This window comes from Zingiber officinale, chromosome 9B (assembly GCF_018446385.1).
Source record: "Zingiber officinale cultivar Zhangliang chromosome 9B, Zo_v1.1, whole genome shotgun sequence".
Lineage (NCBI taxonomy): Eukaryota > Viridiplantae > Streptophyta > Magnoliopsida > Zingiberales > Zingiberaceae > Zingiber > Zingiber officinale.
Window position 1 is genome coordinate 104,734,505 of NC_056003.1, and position 23,848 is coordinate 104,758,352.

General features: G+C 35.1%; 1 protein-coding gene across 3 annotated transcripts in view; it reads left to right on the forward strand.

Annotated features, from left to right (window-relative positions):
• Positions 1-3,436: 3,436 nt before the first annotated feature.
• The window catches only part of LOC122023658 (ubiquitin C-terminal hydrolase 13-like), a 61,557-nt gene continuing 41,145 nt past the window's right edge, over positions 3,437-23,848 (forward strand). For 2 of the 3 annotated variants that reach the window (XM_042581902.1, XM_042581904.1), the window contains exons 1-9: positions 3,437-3,657; positions 3,910-3,973; positions 4,136-4,283; positions 4,389-4,546; positions 19,639-19,904; positions 19,983-20,201; positions 20,280-20,388; positions 20,481-20,596; positions 22,525-22,623. In XM_042581902.1, the coding sequence (XP_042437836.1) occupies positions 3,637-3,657; positions 3,910-3,973; positions 4,136-4,283; positions 4,389-4,546; positions 19,639-19,904; positions 19,983-20,201; positions 20,280-20,388; positions 20,481-20,596; positions 22,525-22,623 (1,200 nt within the window). In that variant the 5' untranslated portion in view covers positions 3,437-3,636. The remainder of the gene's footprint in view (positions 3,658-3,909; positions 3,974-4,135; positions 4,284-4,388; positions 4,547-19,638; positions 19,905-19,982; positions 20,202-20,279; positions 20,389-20,480; positions 20,597-22,524; positions 22,624-23,848) is intronic. The other variant, XM_042581903.1, reaches the window with a different exon arrangement.

A 23,848-nucleotide genomic window follows, 5' to 3' on the forward strand; every position in this document is an offset into this window, starting at 1 on the left:
CTTCTCTCACAATGGAGTATATATCCTCTTCTAGGATTAGGAAGTATTTGTAATGTGATGGAGATGTAGAACTATGTAGATTCATCATATTTCTATTCAATGACTTGTTAATGTCTTGTTCATGCTTGATGAATTTATATTTCTTTGCATGCTTTGTTGATTGATGTGGAGGATTGTTAATCACGCAAAGGGGATGCCCTAGAGTGTATTGACCAAGGTGCCCTAGTGACAGGGGTAACCCTTTCCGGACATTTAGGACGTTCCCTTAAAAGGAGAAACAATCCCTTAGGAATTACCACTCTCGTAGAAAGAGTGCTCTAGATCATATACCTGAGGGGCCCTAGTGACAAGGGTGACCCGTTCACGGACGTCTAGGATATTCTCTTAAAGGACAGGTAATTCCTCCATAAGGAAGTAGGAAACCGTACCAAATCTCTACCTGTATCCTTATTGTTATTTACTAGACATGTATTCCTGTGATCTATCGAGGTGCTCTCGTGATAGGGGTTAACCGTTATAGGATTTCACAGGAATCATCTCTATTTGATGCATAGGGATATTGACCAATTTAACTTCCTACAAGAGCATGGACATAGAGGGTAGAAACTAAACAACCTATGTAATATCTTCTAGCATTATAATGAAACTGAAATCCTAGAATCCATCTCCCAAAGCTCATTCCCTACAAGATCAATTCTCTCTCTCCTCTCTCTTCGTCTCAACCTTCTTTCCCTCTCTTTAAGCACACTCGTTAGTAAATAAGCGTCAAAACTAACTTTCGACCGTCTAGATAATTTACTTTGTGACATCTCTAGTGCCTAATTAATAGTCCCTGTGGTTCGACAATCTTATATATTACTGACGACGAATCCGTGCACTTGTGGAATCGTAACAAGGGACGAGACGCTGCGGAAGAGTACATCAGTAGACGAGAAGGACGTGCGCGACGTTCGAGGGACGAGAAGCTTGCTCGAGGAGAAGGCCAAAATTGGGCCCGGGTGAGCCTTATTTCGGTTGGCCAAAATCACTCAAGTGACCGGAGTAGCGGAAGAGCTAGAATGGAGCTATAGAGCTGCTAGACGTTCCTTCAACAGGAGTTGAAGGGGCCTTCGTGACCTTCAGGCAGAAGGCGCCTTCAATGTATGAAGGCACCTTCAACCAGCCATGGAAGGCGCCTTCAACCAGGTAATCTGGCCGTTAGCGGAAAGGATAAAGTTTTATTCTTTGCCTTGCTGGAGGTGCCTTCTAGCCCTATGGAATGTGCCTTCAGCCTGATAATAACCGAGTCGAAAGATCGAGAAAGTGTTTTATTTTTGTGTTTCAAGCAACTCGACCCTCTCCAGTAGGCCTACCAAGACCAACATGTTTCACCTGCCTAGAATGTACTAGGACTTTTACCTTAGTACACTTAGGACTTTTCTGCAAGTTTAGGACTTTTACCTTAGTACACTTAGGACTTTTCTGCAAGTTTAGTCACACTTATTAGATCATAAGACAACTTAAATTTAAACCCTTTGCCATAATTTAAACACAGATTTGATTGTATGGTGCTCCCTACATCAACAATCTTCCCCTTTTTGATTATGATAATCTGGTTTAAAAGTTAAATAAAAACATATAGCAGTTTAAAGAAAAAACATAGCAATTTTCACACTAAAGTAATTTTAGCTCCCCCTTAATTTATTACTCCCCCTTTTAACCATTCTCTCCCCCTTTGCCATATATCAAAAAAAATTTAGGGCTAAGAACATAGTTTTTTAAACTTAGTTTTTCAAAATTTTGTAGCTTTTAATTTAAAAAACTTAGCCTTTTTATAAAGCTTTGAAAGCAAACTTTTAAAGGATACTTCAAGACCTTTGGTCTTGAGAAAGAACTTAGCTTTTTCTTTAATTAAAAACTTAGCCAAAAAAAAAACTTGATCATATACTTAGTTAAAAATATTTTTTCAAAAACTTACTTTTTCAAAAAAATATTTAAACTTATCTTTTCAAAAAATATTTAAGGTTATTTTTTAAAAATAGTTAAACCAAAGAAAAACTTAACTTCCTTTAAAAAAACACTTTAACATTTGAAAATAAAAATATTTAACTTAACTCCCTTTTTATCCCTCTTGATTAATGTCCAAAAAAAAATTTAGGTAACTTATTTAAGTTTGGAAATCCTAGAGTCTAAGTATTAAGAACATATTAAAAATAATCAAAATTATTTTCCTAATTTTCCATCTCACTCTTTCTAAGTCGTCAAACATGTTAAACAAGAAATTAATTTAGAATATTTCTTAAATCTCTTTTCATGATATTGCTACTGTAGGAGCAGATTAGATGCATGCAACGTGAAGAATGTTTTCTCCAATAAATCTTCATCAGTTACTTTTTCTCCACATAATTTTAATTATGAACTGATATGGAAGATTGTTGAATTATACTTACACTTTTGAAATCTTGCAACATAAGTGCTCGAATTGTAATGAACTTTTAGAAGAATGACAATCTTTTGGAAATCATACCTCTCCTTCAAATTTGTTCATGAGACAAATGGGTTATTCACTGTCAAGTACTTAGTTTTTAGAACTTCATAAAGGTGATGACAGATAAAAATCATAACTTTGATATTTTCTTGACGGATGATTTTATTTTCTTCTTTGATAGTTTCCCCAAACCATTCATATCTAGATGGATATCGACATCTAATACCTATGATAAGTAGTTCTCTTTAGTGATATCAAGAGCAACAAACTCAAGCTCTACGAGAATAGCCATGACAAAAGAAATAAAAAACAAGAAACATAATAAACTTAGAAGACTAACCCAAAAGGAGTCTTGAGAGTAGGCTAGAGACTCGTGCTGATAACGTATTATAAAATACTACATAATATACTACAAATAAGGGTAAAATAGATAATAACTTAGAGAGATAAAGTTCACTTCTTTTTCTTTTATTGTCATCTACTATTCTTTTATATAAGCCACTATTTATAGGCTTTATGCATACATTCCACATTATAGGTTACCAGACTTCGTAACTATGAGAGTTATTAGAGAGTAATAGGGGATAATGAGATAATAGAGATTATATCTTGTAATATTAACATGTGAATAACATGACCGTCCATTAAAATATATTATTCATAACATAAATTAAATTTTAATATTTTTAAATCAAAATTAATTATTTAAGATCGTTGAAGCAATTATTTAAGATCATCGGCAGCAATTTTGATCGCACAAACTACAATTATTTGATCTCATATTTCAATTGTGGATAAACTTAAGATCAATTTGTGTGTTAAATTTTTGAAGTTTATTCATTTTCAAGATGTGAGTTATCATCCTTAATCAAAGAATACAAAGACGCACTCAAAATTAAATATAAAAAGTAATTTAACAAAAGATTATGTGTAAGTTAATTATTAATAATTATTTTTTCCACCAACAGAACAAATTTCACACGGCTCCCCCTCGCTGCGACGAGTTCATTACGGTGGCGTAGGTCGCCGTTGAGAGTTTCTATTTCGGCTCATTTTGCCCTGCAGCGGCTGACGCGGACGCATGCGCCTACTCCGAGGGTTTTCTGAGGTTTCCTCCGCCGCCACTCCCGTCGTGGATTGATCCTGCCGTCGCCCTGCTGCACGGGATCATGGTCACTCCACCTCTCGACGTGCGCACCGCCACCAGACCAATTTCTTAATTGTCAATCGATTCACCTTTTTTTATCTTTGCTCCGACCCTTTTCCTTTCCTTTCCCCTTCTCCTGACTGCTCTGCGGTTCTCGATGTTTAGGGTTTAGGTCAGGTGTCTGGCTTGCGAAATGCAAGTCAGCAGTCGTATGATCCGCGTTTGGCCTCCGAGTTTGAGTTCTAGGATTTTAATCTATCTTTCAGAGTGCTGACTTGCGTGGCGATTTTTGCAGCGGGAGGACGCAGAGGTGCTTGTACCGCGGCAGGAGATCGCCGAAGGACCCCAGCCAATGGAAGGTCAGCGATAACTTGAATTGATCGAAGATATTCTCAGAGTTTACTCGACTTCTTATTTTCATTTGTTTTTTTATGGCTAGTTGTGTGATGATTTCAGAATTCCTTTTCGACAAGGGTTTTAGATTTGTTCTGGAGTTTTAAGTTGCTTTATTGCCCGTACAGTTTCTCAGAGCGAGGCCTCAAGTACTGCTGAGAACCATCAGGTGGAGGAACCTGCTTCTTCTAGTTTTACTTGGGCAATCAGTAACTTTTCGAAGTTGAACACCAAGAAACTCTACTCGGACATTTTTATAGTAGGTGGTTACCAGTGGTATGTAGTTTGCTGTTATTTGTTATTTCTCTGATTACTCCTTGGACTAGGTTCATTATATTAACGTTTCTCTTTTCCTTACTTTTACCTGAATATCTACAACAGGAGAGTGCTTATTTTCCCAAGAGGTAATAATGTTGAGTACTTGTCTATGTACCTGGATGTTGCTGATTCAGCGAACCTACCTTATGATTGGAGTAGATATGCACAGTTCGGTCTGTCTGTGGTCAATCAAATTCATAATAAGTACTCAATAAGAAAAGGTATTTTGAGTCATCTGATGGTTTTGCTCATGGACGATTCCAATTTAATTTAAATTGCCCACTAGCTCTTTGTATTGATTTCAGTTTCTGGGTGCTAGCTAATAGTTTGTAAATCGTACCTATGTAGGTAGTTATTTATCAAAAAGCCTATCTATTCTCAGTCATTAATTTTTTAAGATGACACATGAGCATATATCTTGATTACATAAATGTTTTTGATCTATCATCCACCTCACCCTGATGCGAAATAAACTATCTTTTTTCTCCTCCAAGTTAGGTCGCTATACTTGCAAAACTCTTTCATTCAGATTGATGAAGTTTATGTTGATAGTTCAGGAGCATTTTGGTGATAAGAAAGACTGTAATTATTATTTATTTAATGACAAAATTTTCTAAATTCCTTGTGTAAATGTTGGTCGATGAAGGTACGATGAGCATTGCTCAGATTTCTTGATTCGGTATCTTCAGATGTTTCAAGTCTAATGGTTCATATTCATTATTCTTTAATAGCGTTACTAAGAACAGTTTCATTCCAATGCTCACTGGTGCTTCATTAAAGGATATTGCTTAAGACAGTAATCTTAGTAAAAATAGAAACAAGTCAAAAGAAACATTCAATGACAAACATCATGAGATAAAAGAAAACTAAAGTTATTTTTGGTGTTAATGGAAGAACCACCTTTTTTTTTTCTCTTGCAGAGGCAAAAAATTGCCAGGTCATTTATAGATGTAATTGTCATTGTTTTATTATCATTTTAAAACCAAATCATGAAACCCATGGGTAATGGTTCATTGCAAGCAGACTTCAATGATGTACTTACAGTGTGCTTAACTTCATTCTGCTTATGAATTTTAATATTTCTCATTTTTTCACCCTATGCCACGAATGTGATTCACTGTTGTGGTTCCATCTAAGTGTTTGACTAGTGGCTTTGAGTGGAAGCTGGGTATCCCAAGTGCACAAGCAATACGTCTTTAGGCAACCATCAATACCCATTGGTGATACACTTGCTTTGTTTGAGATATACATCAGAATGATTGACTATGGTAATAGATGCTTTGGTGGCCTCATTATCCACTCTTTGTTCATGCAATGTATAGTATTTTTGAACTCAGTTTTTGCGCAATCTGTTTGAATTAGTAAAAAGTATCTGATAATGGTCATTACTCTAAGTATGACCTTTTTTTTACCTATAATGGAACGGAAAAGTCCTTCAAGTGATTTAGTTTTTACTCGTATTTTTTTCACCTTTTAGTATTGTTCGTTTTGATATTTTGAGTCTTGTTGATGGGAAAGTAATTAATGTTTCAAAAATTGGACTAGACATGTTTTCTGGGGGCATCAATATCTTGTGCTTTGCTTGGGTTGGACATGATTCCAGCCTCAGATTCCTTGTGTTGGGCTCAACATGACCTATGGTGCTGCCAACCTAGGTCTGTCAACTGTTTGGGATTTTTTTGTCAATATAAATGTAGGAATCTTATGCAAAAAACAATCACATGGGCAGCGGAAAAAGGATCCCTCCAGTGATCGTTGCGCATACCGTATACTACATTCTTGCTACTCTATCACATAGAATCGTTACCTTTGTTGCGTGCCCAAAGCAATACCGATAGTAACTTATCTTTGGATGCAGATCTTAGCGCGATCGCCTCTACGGTATCCACACAAACACGCTCTTCCGTTCGTCTCACGAACTCATGATTCGGAGAGAAACCACCTTCGTGGTGCTAGCCACTCTAGGAGGTTCGGCCAAGAGAGGATCAAGAGGAAGAAGAAGAATAAAAAATTCCATCTCATGAAAAGAATTCCAAAAGCCTTTTATAGTCATCCAAGGAATACCAAAGATTTGTGTCTCTAGGTCTTCTTTTGATTAATGATGAATTAATCTCTATTAATATTTATTAATCTTAATGGGTTGGATTTAATATATTAGATTAACCATTAACCCAATAAGCCAATCCATATCCATTAACCTAATAAGCCTAATCATCTTATAATTGACTCTCGGGCTAATACTAACAATCTCCCATAACACTAGTGCCAATCACTACAAGGATGATACCAACACTTTGGATTAACCAATTATTCTTAAGGCCCATAATAATTTATTCAAACTAAATTAAACCCATCTCCAAATAACATATTCTTTGTATGACCTAATAGGCTCTTGTAACGTTGGTAATATATCTAAAACCACTTTAGATACATAAGCAACGAGTGACATCTAGTAATGCATTATTGCTACCCAAGTAACGAGAATGCCAAGATCCGACCTATAACTTGTCTGTGTCTATTATCTTGTATAACTCAGTCCTTCTATCCTTGATATCAAGATTGATCGATGAGGTATAGACAGTGTCATCCTCTTATCAATTTTTGTGTTTTTTGATTCCTAAATAGATACACTCAATCAAATAAGCTTAATATCTCACATTAACTAATTTGAGCATGACTATGCATTCTTATATCCTACTTAATCAAGAGGCCTATAGATATTACTTCCGTTATATAGAAGGGATAGATCCCTTTTACATCATTCTCATATTGACTAATTTGAGCATAGCCATGCATTCTTGTGTCCTACTTAATCAAGGGGCTACATATATCACTTACGTCATATGGAAGGGATAGATCCCATCTACATCACTCACATCCCTCTGCATAATTTATTTCATACCCAGTGATCGACTTTATTGCCCACCTTGTTACAGGTGACGTTTGCCGATACCAAAGTACACAACTCCTTATGTAGGGAACCGTAGTGACTTCAGGTCTAAGGACTATTTATACCAATAGTCACATGAGAATGTTTATGACACTCATATAATTATCCATGAAACATCTCATGGCGGGTCTAATATATACTTATATATCAACTTGATATCTCATATCCATGACTTATGAAATTAAGTCATGACCTACATGCTATTCTCAACAGATTAATATTGCCCTGTATATTAATGCTTGATTAGAAATAGTTAAAAAGTAGTGTCTATATATATCTACAGTCTCCCACTATCAATTCAATCAATTAATATGTTGCAGACTAGAACCTACTACCCTAGGACATTATTATATTTATTCATCTAACACAGATCTGAAGTAAATATAATAACCATTGCCTTTTATTAATGAAATATGATACAATATGTCCCATAGTTGTCAAAAGCGAAAGGTACAAGAAAGCGCTCAAGGGTCTTGGGGCTTAAAACGCAAGGCGAAGCGCGGACTTTACTAAAAAAGCATAATAAACAAAAGGATTATTATATCTATTAAAAATCTTTCAAAATGTCTTTGAAAATCCAAATAACCATAAACAAATTATTTTTTGATGAAGTTGTAGATTATTGAAAATCAGAAGTCTTTGAAAATATGAAAGAGGAAATATCAAATATCAAAACAATCATCTTCTTCGTCTTCATTGTCTAAATCTACATTATCAGTTCCATCGCTTGATTTGTATCCAACGGTATCTTCGTCGTCAGTTTTATCATCAAGATTAATTTCTTCTTCATTTACAAGACTAGTTTGAGCTGAAGATTGCTTTCTTTTTGCTAATGCAGAGGATGATGCCCCCTTTTGAAGAAGACGCATTTCGAGATCGAAAGCCATATGCACTTTCACCAACCCTAGATGCTCATGCTACATCATTCCAATGTAAATCTTCACCTTCATAGACAAAATCATTACCATTGTCTTTATCACTGTCATCCAATTTTCCCAACAACCATAACAACCATTCATTATTATCATCTATCTCTGACAAAGAAATAGGATCAATCTTATCTTGTATGTCATATCTTCTCCTCAAAGTTGTGTTGTACTTGATATATATCAAATCATTCAATTGTTGTTGAAACAACCTATTTCTTTTCTTAGAATGTATCTACAAAAAAAATTAAAACGTAAAAAGTTAAGTTCATAATATAAATTTTAATATGCATTTAAAAAACTCCAACTTACATGTTCAAAAACACTCTAATTACGTTTACAGCCGAAGAAGAGCATGTGAGGTTTAAAATCTTCATTGCAAATGTTTTTAATGCAGGTGTTAATGCATCATAAGAAGACCACCAATCAGCTTGAAATACAAAACATATAAATTATAAGATTAACTTTATTACCATCCAATATTGATATTGCACAATATATTATTTATAAATTTACCTGTCGATTTTAAAGTTCTTTGTCGGATAGCCATTGACAAACCAAAAAGTTCTACTTTCTTGTATTTTTCCAATTGATTTGTGTTCTTATCTTGTAAATCCTCATCTCTCACCAATCTAGATATGCACTTGTACAAACCCTCCATCACTTATGTATCATTTTCTATGTCAGGATTCGAGTAAAAATACTCTGGATTCAAGAAATATCCAATTGCGTGCAAAGGTCGATGGAGTTGAACGTTCCATCTTTTGTCAATGAATTCAAAAATGCTACGATATTTCTCTTCATTATTGTTAAATGACGCAGCGATAGCTTCTCATAAATATAACCCATAGGAGACCTTTTTTTCACTGTCTACCAACCATAATATTTTCACCAATGGGCCACCAACTTTTAGTGCAAAAATCATATTTTTCCAAAAAGAAGACATCAATATCACTTCTGCTACACGTTTTCCTGCAACCTCTTTAGAAAATTGACTATTTGCCCACTTTTCAGATGTAAATATCTTTCTCAGATTTATTTGTTGTACATGAAACCGTTTTAAAGTAAAAAAAGCGATTGTGAAACGTGTCTTTGCGGTTCTTATCATGTCTCTCTGTCCAGTAAACTCTCTCATCATGCTCAATACTTGTGGTATGTAAATATAACCATTCACCATCAATGCCCGTTCATGTAATTTTCGGAGATGAGGAATTTTGAATATATCCTTATCTTGTCCGCTGTGTGAGGATAGCCTGAAGCATCAACTAATTTGACAAATACACTTCCTTTGGGACTATTCATAAAAAAAATTTATAAGAGTCCTACCCTTTTTATCCGTCCATCTATCTGTCATGATTGTGCACCCAAACTTAGCATGATCTTCTTCATGGGATTTGAGAAGTGAGATCGTATTTGCCAACTCCTTCTTCAAATCTTAACCCTCACTTCATGATATGATGGAGGTTTCATCCCTGATCCAAATTGTCCAATAGCTTCAATACAAGACTCAAATGATCATATTTAACATCATTGAAGGGAATTACAACATCATACATCCATCTTGTAAATTTCTCAACTGCAATATCTCTTAACTTCTTTTTATTTTCATCAAATTGTGTTTTGTTTTTTGCACATCTTTATTTGGTAATTTCATCAACATATGTAATAAAATAAAGATTAATAGGTCCAGTTTGTTTACACTTTTTACCTTGGACCGTAGAATGATTGTTTGAATCGGATATTGGTCGTTTCCCTTTCACTTTAGTTTGATGATCATCTTCTTCCAAATCTTCCAAATTATCAACATCATCAGCATGAGGAATTTCATCCATTTGATTCTTCAAATTACTTGTTTTTTTTTGCATCAACTCTTTAATTTCTTCTTTAACATGCTCGGGATATTTCGAGCAAGCTTTCACATTTCTATTGCCCCCAACTAAATGTAGCTTGTGTCGATAAATTTCGCCATTTGTTATTTTACTACAAAAAATACAACTGACAATATTTGAATTTTTAGGATCCGAACATATTGCATAATTTCAAGCAATATCTTTCCGAGTCGATAAATTATTATATTTGACATGGTTAACTTAAGAATCAAGACTTGAGACCGCTACAATCAGTAATAAACAATCAATAAGTAAAAAAATACAAAACAGTAAAAAATAAATTATCAAAATATAAATTTGATTTATATAAATTAATTAAATTAATTAATTTTTTTTTAATTTTAAATATATATTTTCATATATTTAAATCTGATTTATATGTGTTAATAAAATTTATTAGATTTTTTATTTTAAATATATTATATATATATATATAAATCTGATTTATGTGTATTAATAAAATTTATTAGATTTTTTTATTTTAAATATATTTTTATATATTTAAAATTTAAATAATTAAAACTGATTTAGAATTAATAAAATTTATTAGATTTTTTAAAATATTTTTTTTTATATATTTAAAATTTAAATAATTAAATCTGGTTTAGAATTAATAAAATTTATTAGATTTTTTTAAATATTTTTTTTATATATTTAAAATTTAAATAATTAAATCCGATTTAGAAATAAATATTTTTTATATATTTAAATCTTGATTAATAAAATTTATTAGAATTTTTTAATTTTTAATTTATCTTTTATATCTTTAAATTAATTTATTTAAATTAATAAAATTTATCATTTTTTTATAATTTTATTTTTTTTATATTTTTAAATTTGATTTTCGTGATTTAATAAAATCTATGATAAATAAATTATTTTAAATATATTTAAATTTGATTTTCATGAATTAATAAATTTATTAGATTTTTTATTTTAAATATGTTTTTATATATTTTATTGGGATAATTTAATTAGGCTTTCTGAAAGGTTGTTTAAACTACCTATTTAAATTGGGAGTTGATTAAATTAATTAAATGTAAAGCTAAAATAAAAAAATTACGATTCTTGCAGCTCGCGACCGCGACGCCGGTGCCGTCAGAAGTGGTCGCAGGATGCCTCCGACGACGCAAGAATCCCAGGATGCCTCAAACTTAATTAACAGAAATTGAGAACTTACTTCGAAACGAAGAAGCAAACAATCGAAGAAGCAACAGCGGCACACACGAAGAAGTAGCAACGACAGACGTAAAGAATAGCAGTGGCAGACGAAGGTTTAAAGAGGTTTAATTAGGGCTTTAAATAAAACAAATAAAAAAGGAATGTTTCTGCGAAGCGAGCGACGCTCACATCTTAAACCTCTTGCGCTTCCGAGCTCCTGGAAGCGCAAGGGCTGCGCCTCGCTTTGCGCTTAAGCGAGCGAAGCGAGCGCTTTTTGTTGGACCCGTGGTTGTTTTGGTGTGATCAACCAAGTTAAGTTAGGTGCTGTTTTGGTTTGATCCTTGTGTCTAAGTGTGCAGGAGTTTAGGAGTATAGGAAGTCGAGCGGAAGACGCAGCTTACGAGAAGGATGACACGGGAAGGGAGCCGACGGGCTCGGTGCATCCGAGAGACGAAGTGCTGCGGAAGATTACACTGGTGGACGAGAAGAACGTATGCGATGTTTGAGGGACGAGAAATCGGAGCTGAAGGCTGTTCGAGGAGAAGGCCGGAAATTGGGTTCGGGTGAGCCCTATTTCGGTTGGCCACAATTACCCAGGCGATCGGAGTAGTAGAAGAGCGAAAGAAGCTAATGAAGACTGGAGTTGAGGGCGCCTCCAAGGCGCCCATGCGCCTCTGCCACCTTCAGGCGGAAGGCGCCCTCCGTAGCATGGAAGGCGCCTTTGACCAGGAAAAGTTACCGTTGGCAGTGGATAAAGCTTTATCCACTGCGCCTCGCTGGAGGCGCCTTCCAACCCCTTTGGAGGTGCCTTCAAGCTACGGATAGAATTTTCAGGAGCTATAAAAAGACCCCTGGAGCTAGGAAAAAGAACAACAACTTCTGTAATCACTTTCCTAGTTATTTCTTAGCTTTCAGTGTGTGTAAAAGACTTCTCCGCCTTTAGAGAAGGAGATTCTCAGTGAACTTTTCAACCGCCTTAGTTTAACAACCAACTAGGTTTTAACCAAGTAATAGTGGTCTTTTACTTATTTCTTTAAGTTGTTAATTCTGTTTTTAATTGCGTTTCTAGTCTAAGTCCAAGGATCGTGAAGGAGTTTTATTTTTCTATTTCAGGCAATTCACCCCCGACAAGCTTTTGCCGGCCCCGCTGTGCCAACACTTTTAACAACTATGATATGTCCTAAGTCAATCAATTCTTGATTAACTCTTAGGGCTAATATTAACAATCTTCTTATGTCATTAATGTCAATCATTGAAATATCTAATGTCTAGTGACCTAGTGTGACCATCATGCTTCCTCTGTGCAAAATACATACCTTGACTGCGATCTGGAATCGTCCTTGTTAGTTTGAAAGCTTGCATCGCTGAAATCCTTTACAGCGAGCTCCTCATCATCTCCAAATACTCTTTCGTTCTTCTTAAGTATTGAAGAATATTTTTGACTGTTATCTAGTGACTTTCACCAGGATCTGATTGATATTTGCTCGTTATGTTTAACGCATACGAGTCATCAGGGTGAGTACACAATATGACGTACATGATAGACCCATATGCATAAGAAATCGATCCATGCGGTCTCGCATTGAGTCTTTGAAAGGCTCACACCATGTGACATCGGCAAAAAAATCCTTACTTAGAATTTTGCATGGCAAAATGATTAAGCACTTTGTCAATATATGTGACTTAGACCGAACATCTATTAGATCTATTTCTATAAATCTTGATGCCTAAAAGATAGGCTGCTTCACCTAAGTCTTTTATTGAGAAACAATTCCCAAAGCATGCCTTCATAGATTGTAGTGTAGGGATATCATGTCTTATGAGATGTATATCATCTACATACAGGATGAGAAAGATGATTATGCTCTCACTAACCCTTTTGTAGACACAAGGTTTATCTTCATTCTTTATTAAACTAAACGATTTGATCGCATCATCGAATCGAAGATTCCATCTTCTAAAAGCTTGCTTTAAATCATAAATGGACCTTTGCAACTTACATACCTTTCCAGCATCCTTTGGATCTACAAAACCTTCAGAAATACAGTTTTGACATCCATCTACCGGATCTCATAATCATGGTAAGTTGCAATAGCAAGCATGATCCGAATAGACTTAAGTATCGCGGTGAAAAGGTTTCATCATAGTCTATACTATGAATCTGTTTGAATCTTTTAGCTACCAATTGCCCCTTATAGGTATGCATATGACCATCCATGTTAGTCTTCTTCTTAAAGATCCACTTACACCCAATGGATTTTTTCCCTTCAGGTGGATCAACCAAAGTCCAAACTTGGTTAGTGTACATGTATTCCATTTTGGACCTCATAGCCTTTAGCTATTTCTTAGAATCTGGGTTTATTACAGTTTCTTGATAGGATGTAGGCTCGTTGAAGTCAACAAGTATTACATCATCGTGGTCAAACAAAAAAAAATAATATCTCTCAGGTTGACGACGTATCTTATCAGATCTGCGTAGAGCTTGTGCTACTTGAATAGGTTGTTGCTCTACAACTTCTTGCGGGGTAACAGATTCATGATCCACAACACTTTGTGGTACCTATTCAATTTCCATTAAGGTCTGAGTGTTAGTTTGCGTATCTCGAAGTTCGTCGAGATCGACTTTACTCCCACTAGCTCTTCTAAAAATAAATTCTCTTTTTAGAAAACACCATTTTTGGTACCAAACACTTTGCCTTGTGTGAGATTATAAAGTAATATCCCTTCATTTCTTTGGGATATCCTACAAAATGACACTTACTAGATTTGGGTCCTAGTTTTTCTAAAACTTGACGTCAAACATAAGCCTCACAACCCTAAATCTTCATAAAAGACATCTTAGGATTCTCCCAGTCCATATCGTATATGGTGTCTTTATGACTGCTTTAGACGAAACACGATTAAGTGTGAAAGTAGTCGTCTCTAGAGCATATCCCCAGAAAGTAAGAAGATGTGTATGACTCATCATTGATCGTACCATATCTAATAAAGTACGATTTCTCCTTTTTGATACACTATTGCACTGTGATGTTGGAGTGAGTTAAGATATGATCCCAAACTCAACGAGATGGTCGCGAAACTTTTGGCTAAGGTATTCTCCACATCGATCTGATCGAAGCATCTTAATATGCTTACCAAATTAGTTTTGTACTTCATTCTTGAATTCTTTGAACTTTTCAAAAGATTCAAACTTGTGTTTCAAGAGATATACATAGTTATATCTACTGAAATCATCAGTGAAAGTAATGAAATATTGATAGCCTTCTTTAGCTGCTATATTGAAAAGGGACACAAATATTAGTATGTATGAGTCCTAACAAATCATTAGCATTTTCACTTTGTCCACTAAAAGGAGTCTTTGTCATCTTCTTTAATAGGCAAGATTCGCATATATCAAGTGATTCAAAATCAAATGAGTCCAAAAGTCCATCCTTATGGAACTGTGACAATGCCAGAGATATATTTAGTTTAAATCATTAGATTTGAATCATTTTGTATTTATGTTATAGATTGAGTTTTTAAAGTCTAGAATATAGAGTCTATTCAGAAGATGTGTACTACAACAGAACATTTTATTTAAATAAACAAAACAACATTTGTCCTTTATTATAAATGAAAATCCTTTCTTGTCTAAACAAAAGATAAAGATAATGTTTTTAGTTAAGGTAGACACATAAAAGCACTTTTCAAGTTCTAAAACAAGCTGGGCAAATATAAGGAATATGTTACTATAGCTATAGTGTAACTCTTACGCCATTGCCTACTCATAGGTCCACTTTATCCTTTGTCAAAGATCTGGTCTTTCTTAGGCCCAAAAATAGATAGATTGACTTCTATAACATATATACCTGAGATAGAAGTCTTATTTCTCTTTCTTTTAACTTCCTCGAGGTATAATTTGTAGTTCCTCTTCTAGTGTCCGGTCTCACCACGGTAGAAGCAGGTTCCTTCCTTAGCCAACCCACCTTTTAGGTTTCAATGCACGAGACTTAGTCTTGCCTTTGGCTTGGGTCTTACCCTTACCTTTGGGCTGCCATTTTCCTTTTCCCTTTTGCACCATCAAAATGGTACTAGACTTTGCCTTCTTAAGGTTAAGTTTAGCAGTTCTCAATATGCTTAACATTTCAGGCAATCACTTGCCAATATCATTCATGTTATAGTTCATAACAAATTGATTGTAGCTTTATTGCAACAATTGCAGAATGGAAATCCCAATCTTTCAAGGTTCTCAACATACCCAATCATTTTTACATGAGTTTCTATGGGACTTCCTTCTTGCATCTTGCATTAAAACAAGTCTTTGGATATCTCAAACCTCTCGTGCCTTGCCGACCCCTGATACAGTTGTTTAAGATGTGCAACCATATCATAAGCATCTATGCCCTCATGTTGCTTTTGAAGCTCAGAATTCATAGTAGTAAGCATAAGGCATGACACATCTAATGCATCATCTTGATGCTTCTTATAAGCATCCTTATTAACACGAATAGCAGTGGCGGCGGGTGGTTCAGGAATATCTTACTCTAGGACGTACCATTTTCTTTCTTGTTTGAGAACAATTCTTAAGTTTCTGTACCAGTCCAGAAAATTAGCTTCATTGACCTTATCCTTATCAAAGACAGATCGCAGCGACATGGTGATCTACAATAAGAAATGCAGAAATAAGTACAATATTTCAATCATTTAATTAGGCCTTTAATTAAATGATTTTCCTATTGAATTATAAAACTTTGTAGGAGCAAGTCACTACTAGCTCCAAACCCAAAAGAAAAAAGAGACAAAATCCATATTATATCTCATTTTGAGTTAACTTTGGCTAATCGCCCAAAACTCGTATAATTTAGGTAGGCAACATTTACCGATTACATCATATGCAACTCTAGTTAGGTGAACATGACTATTTGTTCGTTTTCCCATCGTATGAAATCCATATTATAACTCATCTTGAGTTTGCTTTGGCTAATCGCCCAAGACTAGTATAATTTAAATTACATCGTATGGGATATGCCTCTAAGTTCTCAATCCAATTAAGATAACTTAGTTAAAGTCACATTCAAAGTTCAATAGTTGAGCATCACAATTGTCCTGTCGCATTCTACTAAGATAAATTTAGTCACTTTGCTTTGACAAACAATTGTCTATCGCACTCTACCAAGATAAATCGAGTCACTTTATTTTGACAAACCTAACTACAATTGATCAAACTAGTAATAAGTACCGAATTTTGGTAGACATATGAAAATGACCTAATTATGATAAAACTAAAACATGCATCACATACAAGCATGACATGCATCACGTATTTGCATAATAAAAACGTGACATTGTTATGACCCGTATATTATGATCTTCTTAACCCAATGAGAAGATCAATAGGTCAACCTAGGAAATTGCATCTTCTTTAAGTGCTTCCTTGGTTGACGTGTGTTGTTGGTCTTCTCCTTTTCCCATCACCGTCCATTAGACTGACAATCTTCTTAATTGTACATTACAAAATAAGAAACCTTGAGTTACATTCGAGGGTAGTTTAATTTTACAACTGGAAATATAAAATGGTGAAAGGCACGATACACAGGCCGTATTATGAATTACAATATTCACACACAATCATTCAATCACATTGGGGTAAGAGGCCACAACTATACACCATGGCATGCGTCATTTGTAATAGATCTATGACATAAATTTTATTATGATATTGAATACGATTTATGAGCCGCAATCCTATGGCGGTCCCGCTAGCCGGTTAGCGGGTGAGGGTTAAGAGGACAGCGCCCCTTATGAGGGATTCAGGGGGTAGCACCCCTGAAACAAAATTATTTTATCAATTCATTGAATGAGTTGTCGCCTTTAGTTCATCAAGATGAACTCGATACCCTTGTAGCCGCTCTTCGGAGTCTCAAACCTTGCTGTTCTGAACGTGAATTGCTTTCAACGTTTAGAGCCATCACCAAGTTGTTGTGACGAATTATTGTCCACGGATCAACAACCGTTTGCTATCCACAATTGGAGCAAACGTCTAGCAACAAGCTAGGTTGTTGTTCATGTTTTTGCGAGATTCATTCCTGACAAAAACATCCGTACAATTGTGCAATCATAGTAAACACAGTATATCACATATAAAATAGATCTATAACGATGTATACGTATACGCAAGTGGCTTTGATATCACTGTAGGGATCTTATGCGAAAACAATCACATGTGTAGCGAAAAAAGGATCTGTTCATAGATCCTTGCGCATATCGTATACTACGATGTTGCCACTCTATCACATAGAATCGTTACCTTTGTTGCGTGCCCAAAGCAATATCGACAGCAACTTGTCTTTAGATGCAGATCTCGGCTCGCACCTTTACGGTATCCACATGAACACGCTCTTCCGTTCGTCTCACGAACTCACGATTTGGAGAGAAACCACCTTCGTGGTGCTAGTCACTCTAGGAGATTTGGCCCAGAGATGATCCAGAGGAAGAAGAAGAATAAATTCCTTCTCATGAAAAGAATTCCAAATACCTTTTATACTCATCCAAGGAATACCAAAGGTTTGTGTCACTTAGTCTTTCTTTGATTAATGATGAATTAATTTCTATTAATATTCATTAATTTTAATGGGTTGGATTTAGTATATTAGATTAACCATTAACCTAATACATCAATCCATATCCATTAACCCAATAAGCTTATTCATCTTATAATTGACTCTTTGTGCTAATACTAACAATAAAATCATAAAAAATATATATTTAAAAATTCATAGAATATATAAATATTTTATTATTTAAAAAGAATTACATCATTTATAGGTTAGTCATTTGTAAAAATAAATATCAATATAAATTATATGATATGAAAACAAATACATTTTGAGTCTCTGCCACACATACAAAAATTGTTAAGTCTTATGTTGTCTTTGTTGTCTGATCGCTATAATTTAATGTGAAACAGTAGGGTATATAGTTGGCAACCAATGCGTAAGCTTTAATTTCCTGAAAAAGTATATTGTTGGTTATCTCTTACCAATAATCAGTAGAAGAACATGTCTCTAATCAAAGATATAGGTATACTATGCATGTTGTGATGGCTTAGGCGGGACCTTGTCAGTTCAACTACAAGTGGTGGAATAATATATCCTTGATCAAGCACTTTGGTCTATCATCCATGACATGATTGAGATATGAGGATCACGACTCAATATAACAATATTGATGGTGCAACCATAGACAATCAACCACTATGATCCTATTTTGTTGTTAAATAATAGGTGATATACCCAGACTCTTGTAGACTCTTGATGCTGATTCAAAATATCAATTTGAGACTTGACTCTAAACTATTCCAATTTTCACGAAATCAGCTAGTTCTCCCCGTTTTATATAAGTCAACCTGTTTATTCTGGTCAGTTGCACATCTTATCTTAATATACTAGTACCGGATTAAGTGTCATTTTTTTTCTACCCTATTGGTTGGTCTACCCTATTGTTTAGTTGGCTCTGTTTTCATAACTATGTGAGGATAATTATTCGAGGAGGCAGAGGTGCTTGGGGGCTCGAGGGGCACATGAAGGGGGCAGAGAGGGCCAAAGCTTATTAGGGTTTGATGGAGGACTGCTGGAGGAGCAAGGGGATTCATTGACAAGGCAGAAGCAGTTGAAGGAGGCTCATTTAGGTTTCTGAAGGAGGCTGTCAAAGGGATGGAGGTGGTTGCCAAAGGAAGCTTGCAGAGGAGGTGGAGGGAGTTTGCGTAGAGAGAGGACCATTTGGGAAAGTGGCTTAGTGTGCCCCCAAACCCCATGTATTCCCGTGTTATGAGAAATCAAACTGGAAATTGAACTGGTTGAGTTCTGAGTCATGGTTCTAGTGGGTGAAGTTGTAGGCCAAAATTGGTTTAACTGCACGTTGATCTGAACATTGACTTGACCGAGTCTATTTTCCTTACCAAGCTAAATCCGTGAGTTAAACTTTGATGCATTCCCTGCTTCCCCACTTTGAACAAATCACATTTCTGACACCTTGATTTATACTCTTATGAGATACTCTACCTGAGTTGAGGTAACATAGGTCTCTATCTATGCTTTGTATGTGTGTTTGTCATTGCTACAAAATCTGATTGAAGTTGCAACCTCTGTTTAATGAGTTAACAACAGTAATGATATGTGCACTTGATTTCTAGATGATTTATGCTAAATCATGCTTATATTAAATTTCTAGTAGCTTATAACAATGCTTGATGGTGATAGTTTGAGAAATCTTGTGCATGACACTTAATGTTTGGTTCCAGTTTGCAATTTATTAGAATAGATAAGTAGGTTTCTTCGTTTTATTCAGAGATAAATCATTTATTCTACTGTGGGTTGAAGTAACAGCTTAGGAAGTTTGTTTGGTTGCAGATACCCACCACCAATTTAATGAACGAGAAAGTGATTGGGGGTTTACTTCATTTATGCCTTTGACTGAAGTTAATGATCCAAGTAGAGGATTTTTACTGAATGATACTCTTGTAGTTGAAGCTGAGGTCATTGTAAAAAGGATCATTGATTACTGGTCTTATGATTCTAAAAAGGAGACAGGTTATGTCGGTCTTAAGAATCAGGGAGCTACCTGTTACATGAACTCTCTTTTGCAGACTTTGTATCATATTCCTTATTTCAGGAAGGTGCGAGATCATATTTTTCATCTGTCTCATTATTCACATGATCAATTACATTCAACACTTCTGTCTTGTGATTTTCAGGCTGTATATCACATGCCTACAACTGACAATGATATGCCATCAGCAAGTATTCCGTTGGCCCTGCAGAGCTTGTTTTATAAGCTGCAATACAATGATAGCAGTGTTACTACTAAAGAGTTGACAGATTCATTTGGGTGGGATTCATATGATTCTTTTATGCAGCATGATGTTCAAGAACTCAATAGGGTTTTGTGTGAGAAGTTGGAAGACAAAATGAAGGTATGATATTGGGCTAACACGATCTCTTGATGCTTATATACATATATATTAGACTAATTCGTTTTGATGCAATCATAGAGGACTGTTGTTGAGGGAACAATACAACAATTGTTTGAAGGTCATCACACAAATTACATAGAATGCATCAATGTTGATTACAAGTCCAACAGAAAAGAGTCATTTTATGGTAAAAATATGTAATGTAAATTCATCTTTTATGCTTTAAGCTGCACAATGTGCTACATACTGCAACCTGGTTGATGGGAAAGTACTCTGTAGATCTTCAGCTTGATGTCAAAGGTTGCCAAGATGTTTATGCTTCCTTTGATAAGTTTGTTGAAGTTGAACATCTTGAAGGGGATAACAAATACCATGCAGAACAGTATGGCTTACAGGTTGGTTGCCGGTTATGCTTGTACAAATTATTGCTAAATCAACTTTGCTATTTTACCTGACATTTCGGTTCATATTTATGGATGATTTTGCTAGCTTTGGTATGCGAATTCCAGCTTACTACTTGGTTTTTCACGAATTTAATGTTTAAAGGATTGTTCCATGCTAGAATTTCTTTCTTCCACCAGAATAGTATGGTTTAGTAAGTACCATATCATGTTGACACTTTACATGTTTTAATGTGTACTGAGATCAACTCAAATATCTTTTGATCACACGGAACCTTTCTTATCTCCAAATATAAGCTAATAGCTTCTTTTTCTCCAAATATAAGCCTATTGCTATATCAATCAGATTGTTAATGAAAATAATGTTTTGGAGCAATAAGTTTCAAAAAGACAACAAGCGTACCTTGCTAACAGGGAACTGACTTTTGTGCATTGGATGAGAGCATTGGGTAATTTTCCAGGATCTAATTTAAATAATGCTTAGCTGATCCCACCTAGTGGTATAAGACTTGATTGTTGTTGTTGTTGTAAATTAAATAATGCTCCTAAGACATTTGATATTAGTAATCATTTCTCCACATTTCTCCACATATCTCGGAATTAACCACTTCGAGTGGGACTTGACTTGTACTATTAGAATTGCTACATCCATTCTATGTTTCTCTTACTCCAATGACAGAATATATGAAATTTAAGTTTAGGACAGAATATATGGAATTTAAGTTTAGCAATATTAGAAATAATGAAACAATTGTTAAGATAGGAGAGGACGAGTTGCCCGGAACCGAGAGATTTAAATATTTAGGATCATTTTTGCAAAACGATGGAGGGATTGAGAGAGATGTCTTATATAGAATACAAGCAGGATGAGTGAAATGCAGAGGAGTGTCGAGTGTTTTATGTGACCATAAAGTACCTCTTAAACTTAAAGGTAAGTTCTATAAAACTGCAGTTAGACCTGTTATGTTATATGGAGCTGAATATTTGCTATGACTCGAGCACATGAGCAGAAGATGAGAGTTGCAGAGATGAGGATGTTAAAATGGATGTGTGGACATACGAGGATGGACAAAATAAGAAATGAGAGTATTAGAGAGAAAATCAGAGTCGTATCTATTGAGGAAAAATTCTGAGAGACAAGTTTAAGATGGTACGGACATGTACTTAGACGACCAATAAATGCTCTAGTTAGGCGATGTGAAATTATGATAAACATGCATATCAAACGAGGAAGAGGAAGATCAAAAAAGACTTGGTTAGCAACAATAAAATAAGATAAAATTTATTTAAATATAGATGATGATATAATAGGATATATAGCTCAATGACGTAAAAGGATTCATACAGCCGACCCCACCTAGTGGGAAAAGGCTTGGTTGTTGTTGTTGTTGTTGTTTGTTGTTGCTAATAATTCTGTCGACACTTCCCCTTTCGCTACCCACTCTTTGTATAGTGGTCCGTCTACGCTTGTGATTGGCCAATGGAACCGAAGGATGCCATGAGCAGAGAATGTTCCTATCTCAGCTGATTTCAGACGAGACAACTAATGTCTTGGTTGGCACCACAGAAAATGTCAGATCAAGCAACATAATGACATTTGTCCATTTATCCATGTTGACATAGTATTGGTATCCTATGTCGGTATCGGTAGGTGGTCGAAACATTATGATCAATTCCAATCCACATTTGAAACCACACGTGTCATTACTTTATTTGTTGTGCTGCCTATTTGCAGTAAGATCTGTGGTTGGATTGATCAACATGTACTTTCTCGATTTATTTCTTTATGCATATATTCATTCATATCTTTTAAAACTTGAATGGGCTTCTTGTTTGCTGTGCAAGGATGTTATTATACTTTGCTTGCATTAATGCAGAGCTTTCATTTTCTCCAATTTAATAATGGTTTGTATTTCTTTCAGGATGCCAAGAAAGGTGTCCTCTTTGCTGATTTCCCCCCTGTTTTGCAACTTCAGCTTAAACGGTTCGAATATGATTTTATGCGAGATGCAATGATCAAGGTTGGTATGGTTGAAAAATACTGTTGGTGACATTGATTTGCAATCTCTTTTGATCTCATATTTCAACTTTTTATCTGGAGATAGATAAAATTTGGATCTGTAATCATAATATTTTAGTGGATTGTAACTCTGAGGCTTTTGATATACTTACTCTAAGTTCAACGTTACAGATATTTGTCTATAGCATGTACAGCATCACCAAGGATGTTCCAGTAAACCATCCTTTCTATTGTGGTTGTACCAAATAAAGTGTAAAATACATAAAGCAACTAAATAAATAAATGTGGTCCTTGGAAAATGAAGCTATGTTAAATTCTTATTTGTCATACAGATTACAGTGATGCTTTGCATCGGTAATAAAGAAGGATAATGGCTGTGTTCAGTTTTAATTTTATTTTGGATAATTATTTTTTAATATCGATGTGGTCCACTATAGATTAAATTTAGTTATTTCTAATGAATTTAATTTTATTAGGCTGGACCATATAACTAATTTTGCACCAGGGTTGGCTATATATATATATATATATATATATATCACATCAGTAATGATCAAGCAAGTTTAATCACCTAATTTCCCCTGATGATTCTCTCATTTTTTTTATACCTTTTGTATTTCTTCTTGTCAAATAATGCCGTGTCTGTTTAGCACCTCTTGTTTTTCTTCCACACAAACTGAAACTGTCTCTGTACTCTGCTTCTTTGCTGTTGCATCATTCATATTTGTTCTTGAACCGTTTTACATTAGCCACTCACCGCTGCTCCCATTACACTATAGCAGGTCCCTTTGATGCATTTACGTGGTTAAACTTTCTTGCTCTCCCAATACTCTTAAGTGGATCCCCTTTTGTATCATAGAGCTCAAACAAGGTCAATTATGGACTAGACAACAATCAGATCCATCCAAGTCCAGTTTGCTTCTCTCTTGTTCAAGTTCTTCACCCATACCACTTCATCTCACCTCCATTCAACATCTTCATTGTCCAACTCAAACTCTCTACAAGTCTTTCTTGACTCCTCTAGATCATCACGGCTTGCACCACTGCATGTGGAGATCCCCATCACCACTTCTGAGTAATTTGGTATCTTTTCCACATTGTAATTGAGCACGAACACACTTTTGAGAGGAGGTATGTTACATGTTAATTTACCATGTCAATGAGACTGTGTCAGCAGTAACAGACGAAGTTGTTATATTCTATGCTTATGTTAATAATAATCAAGC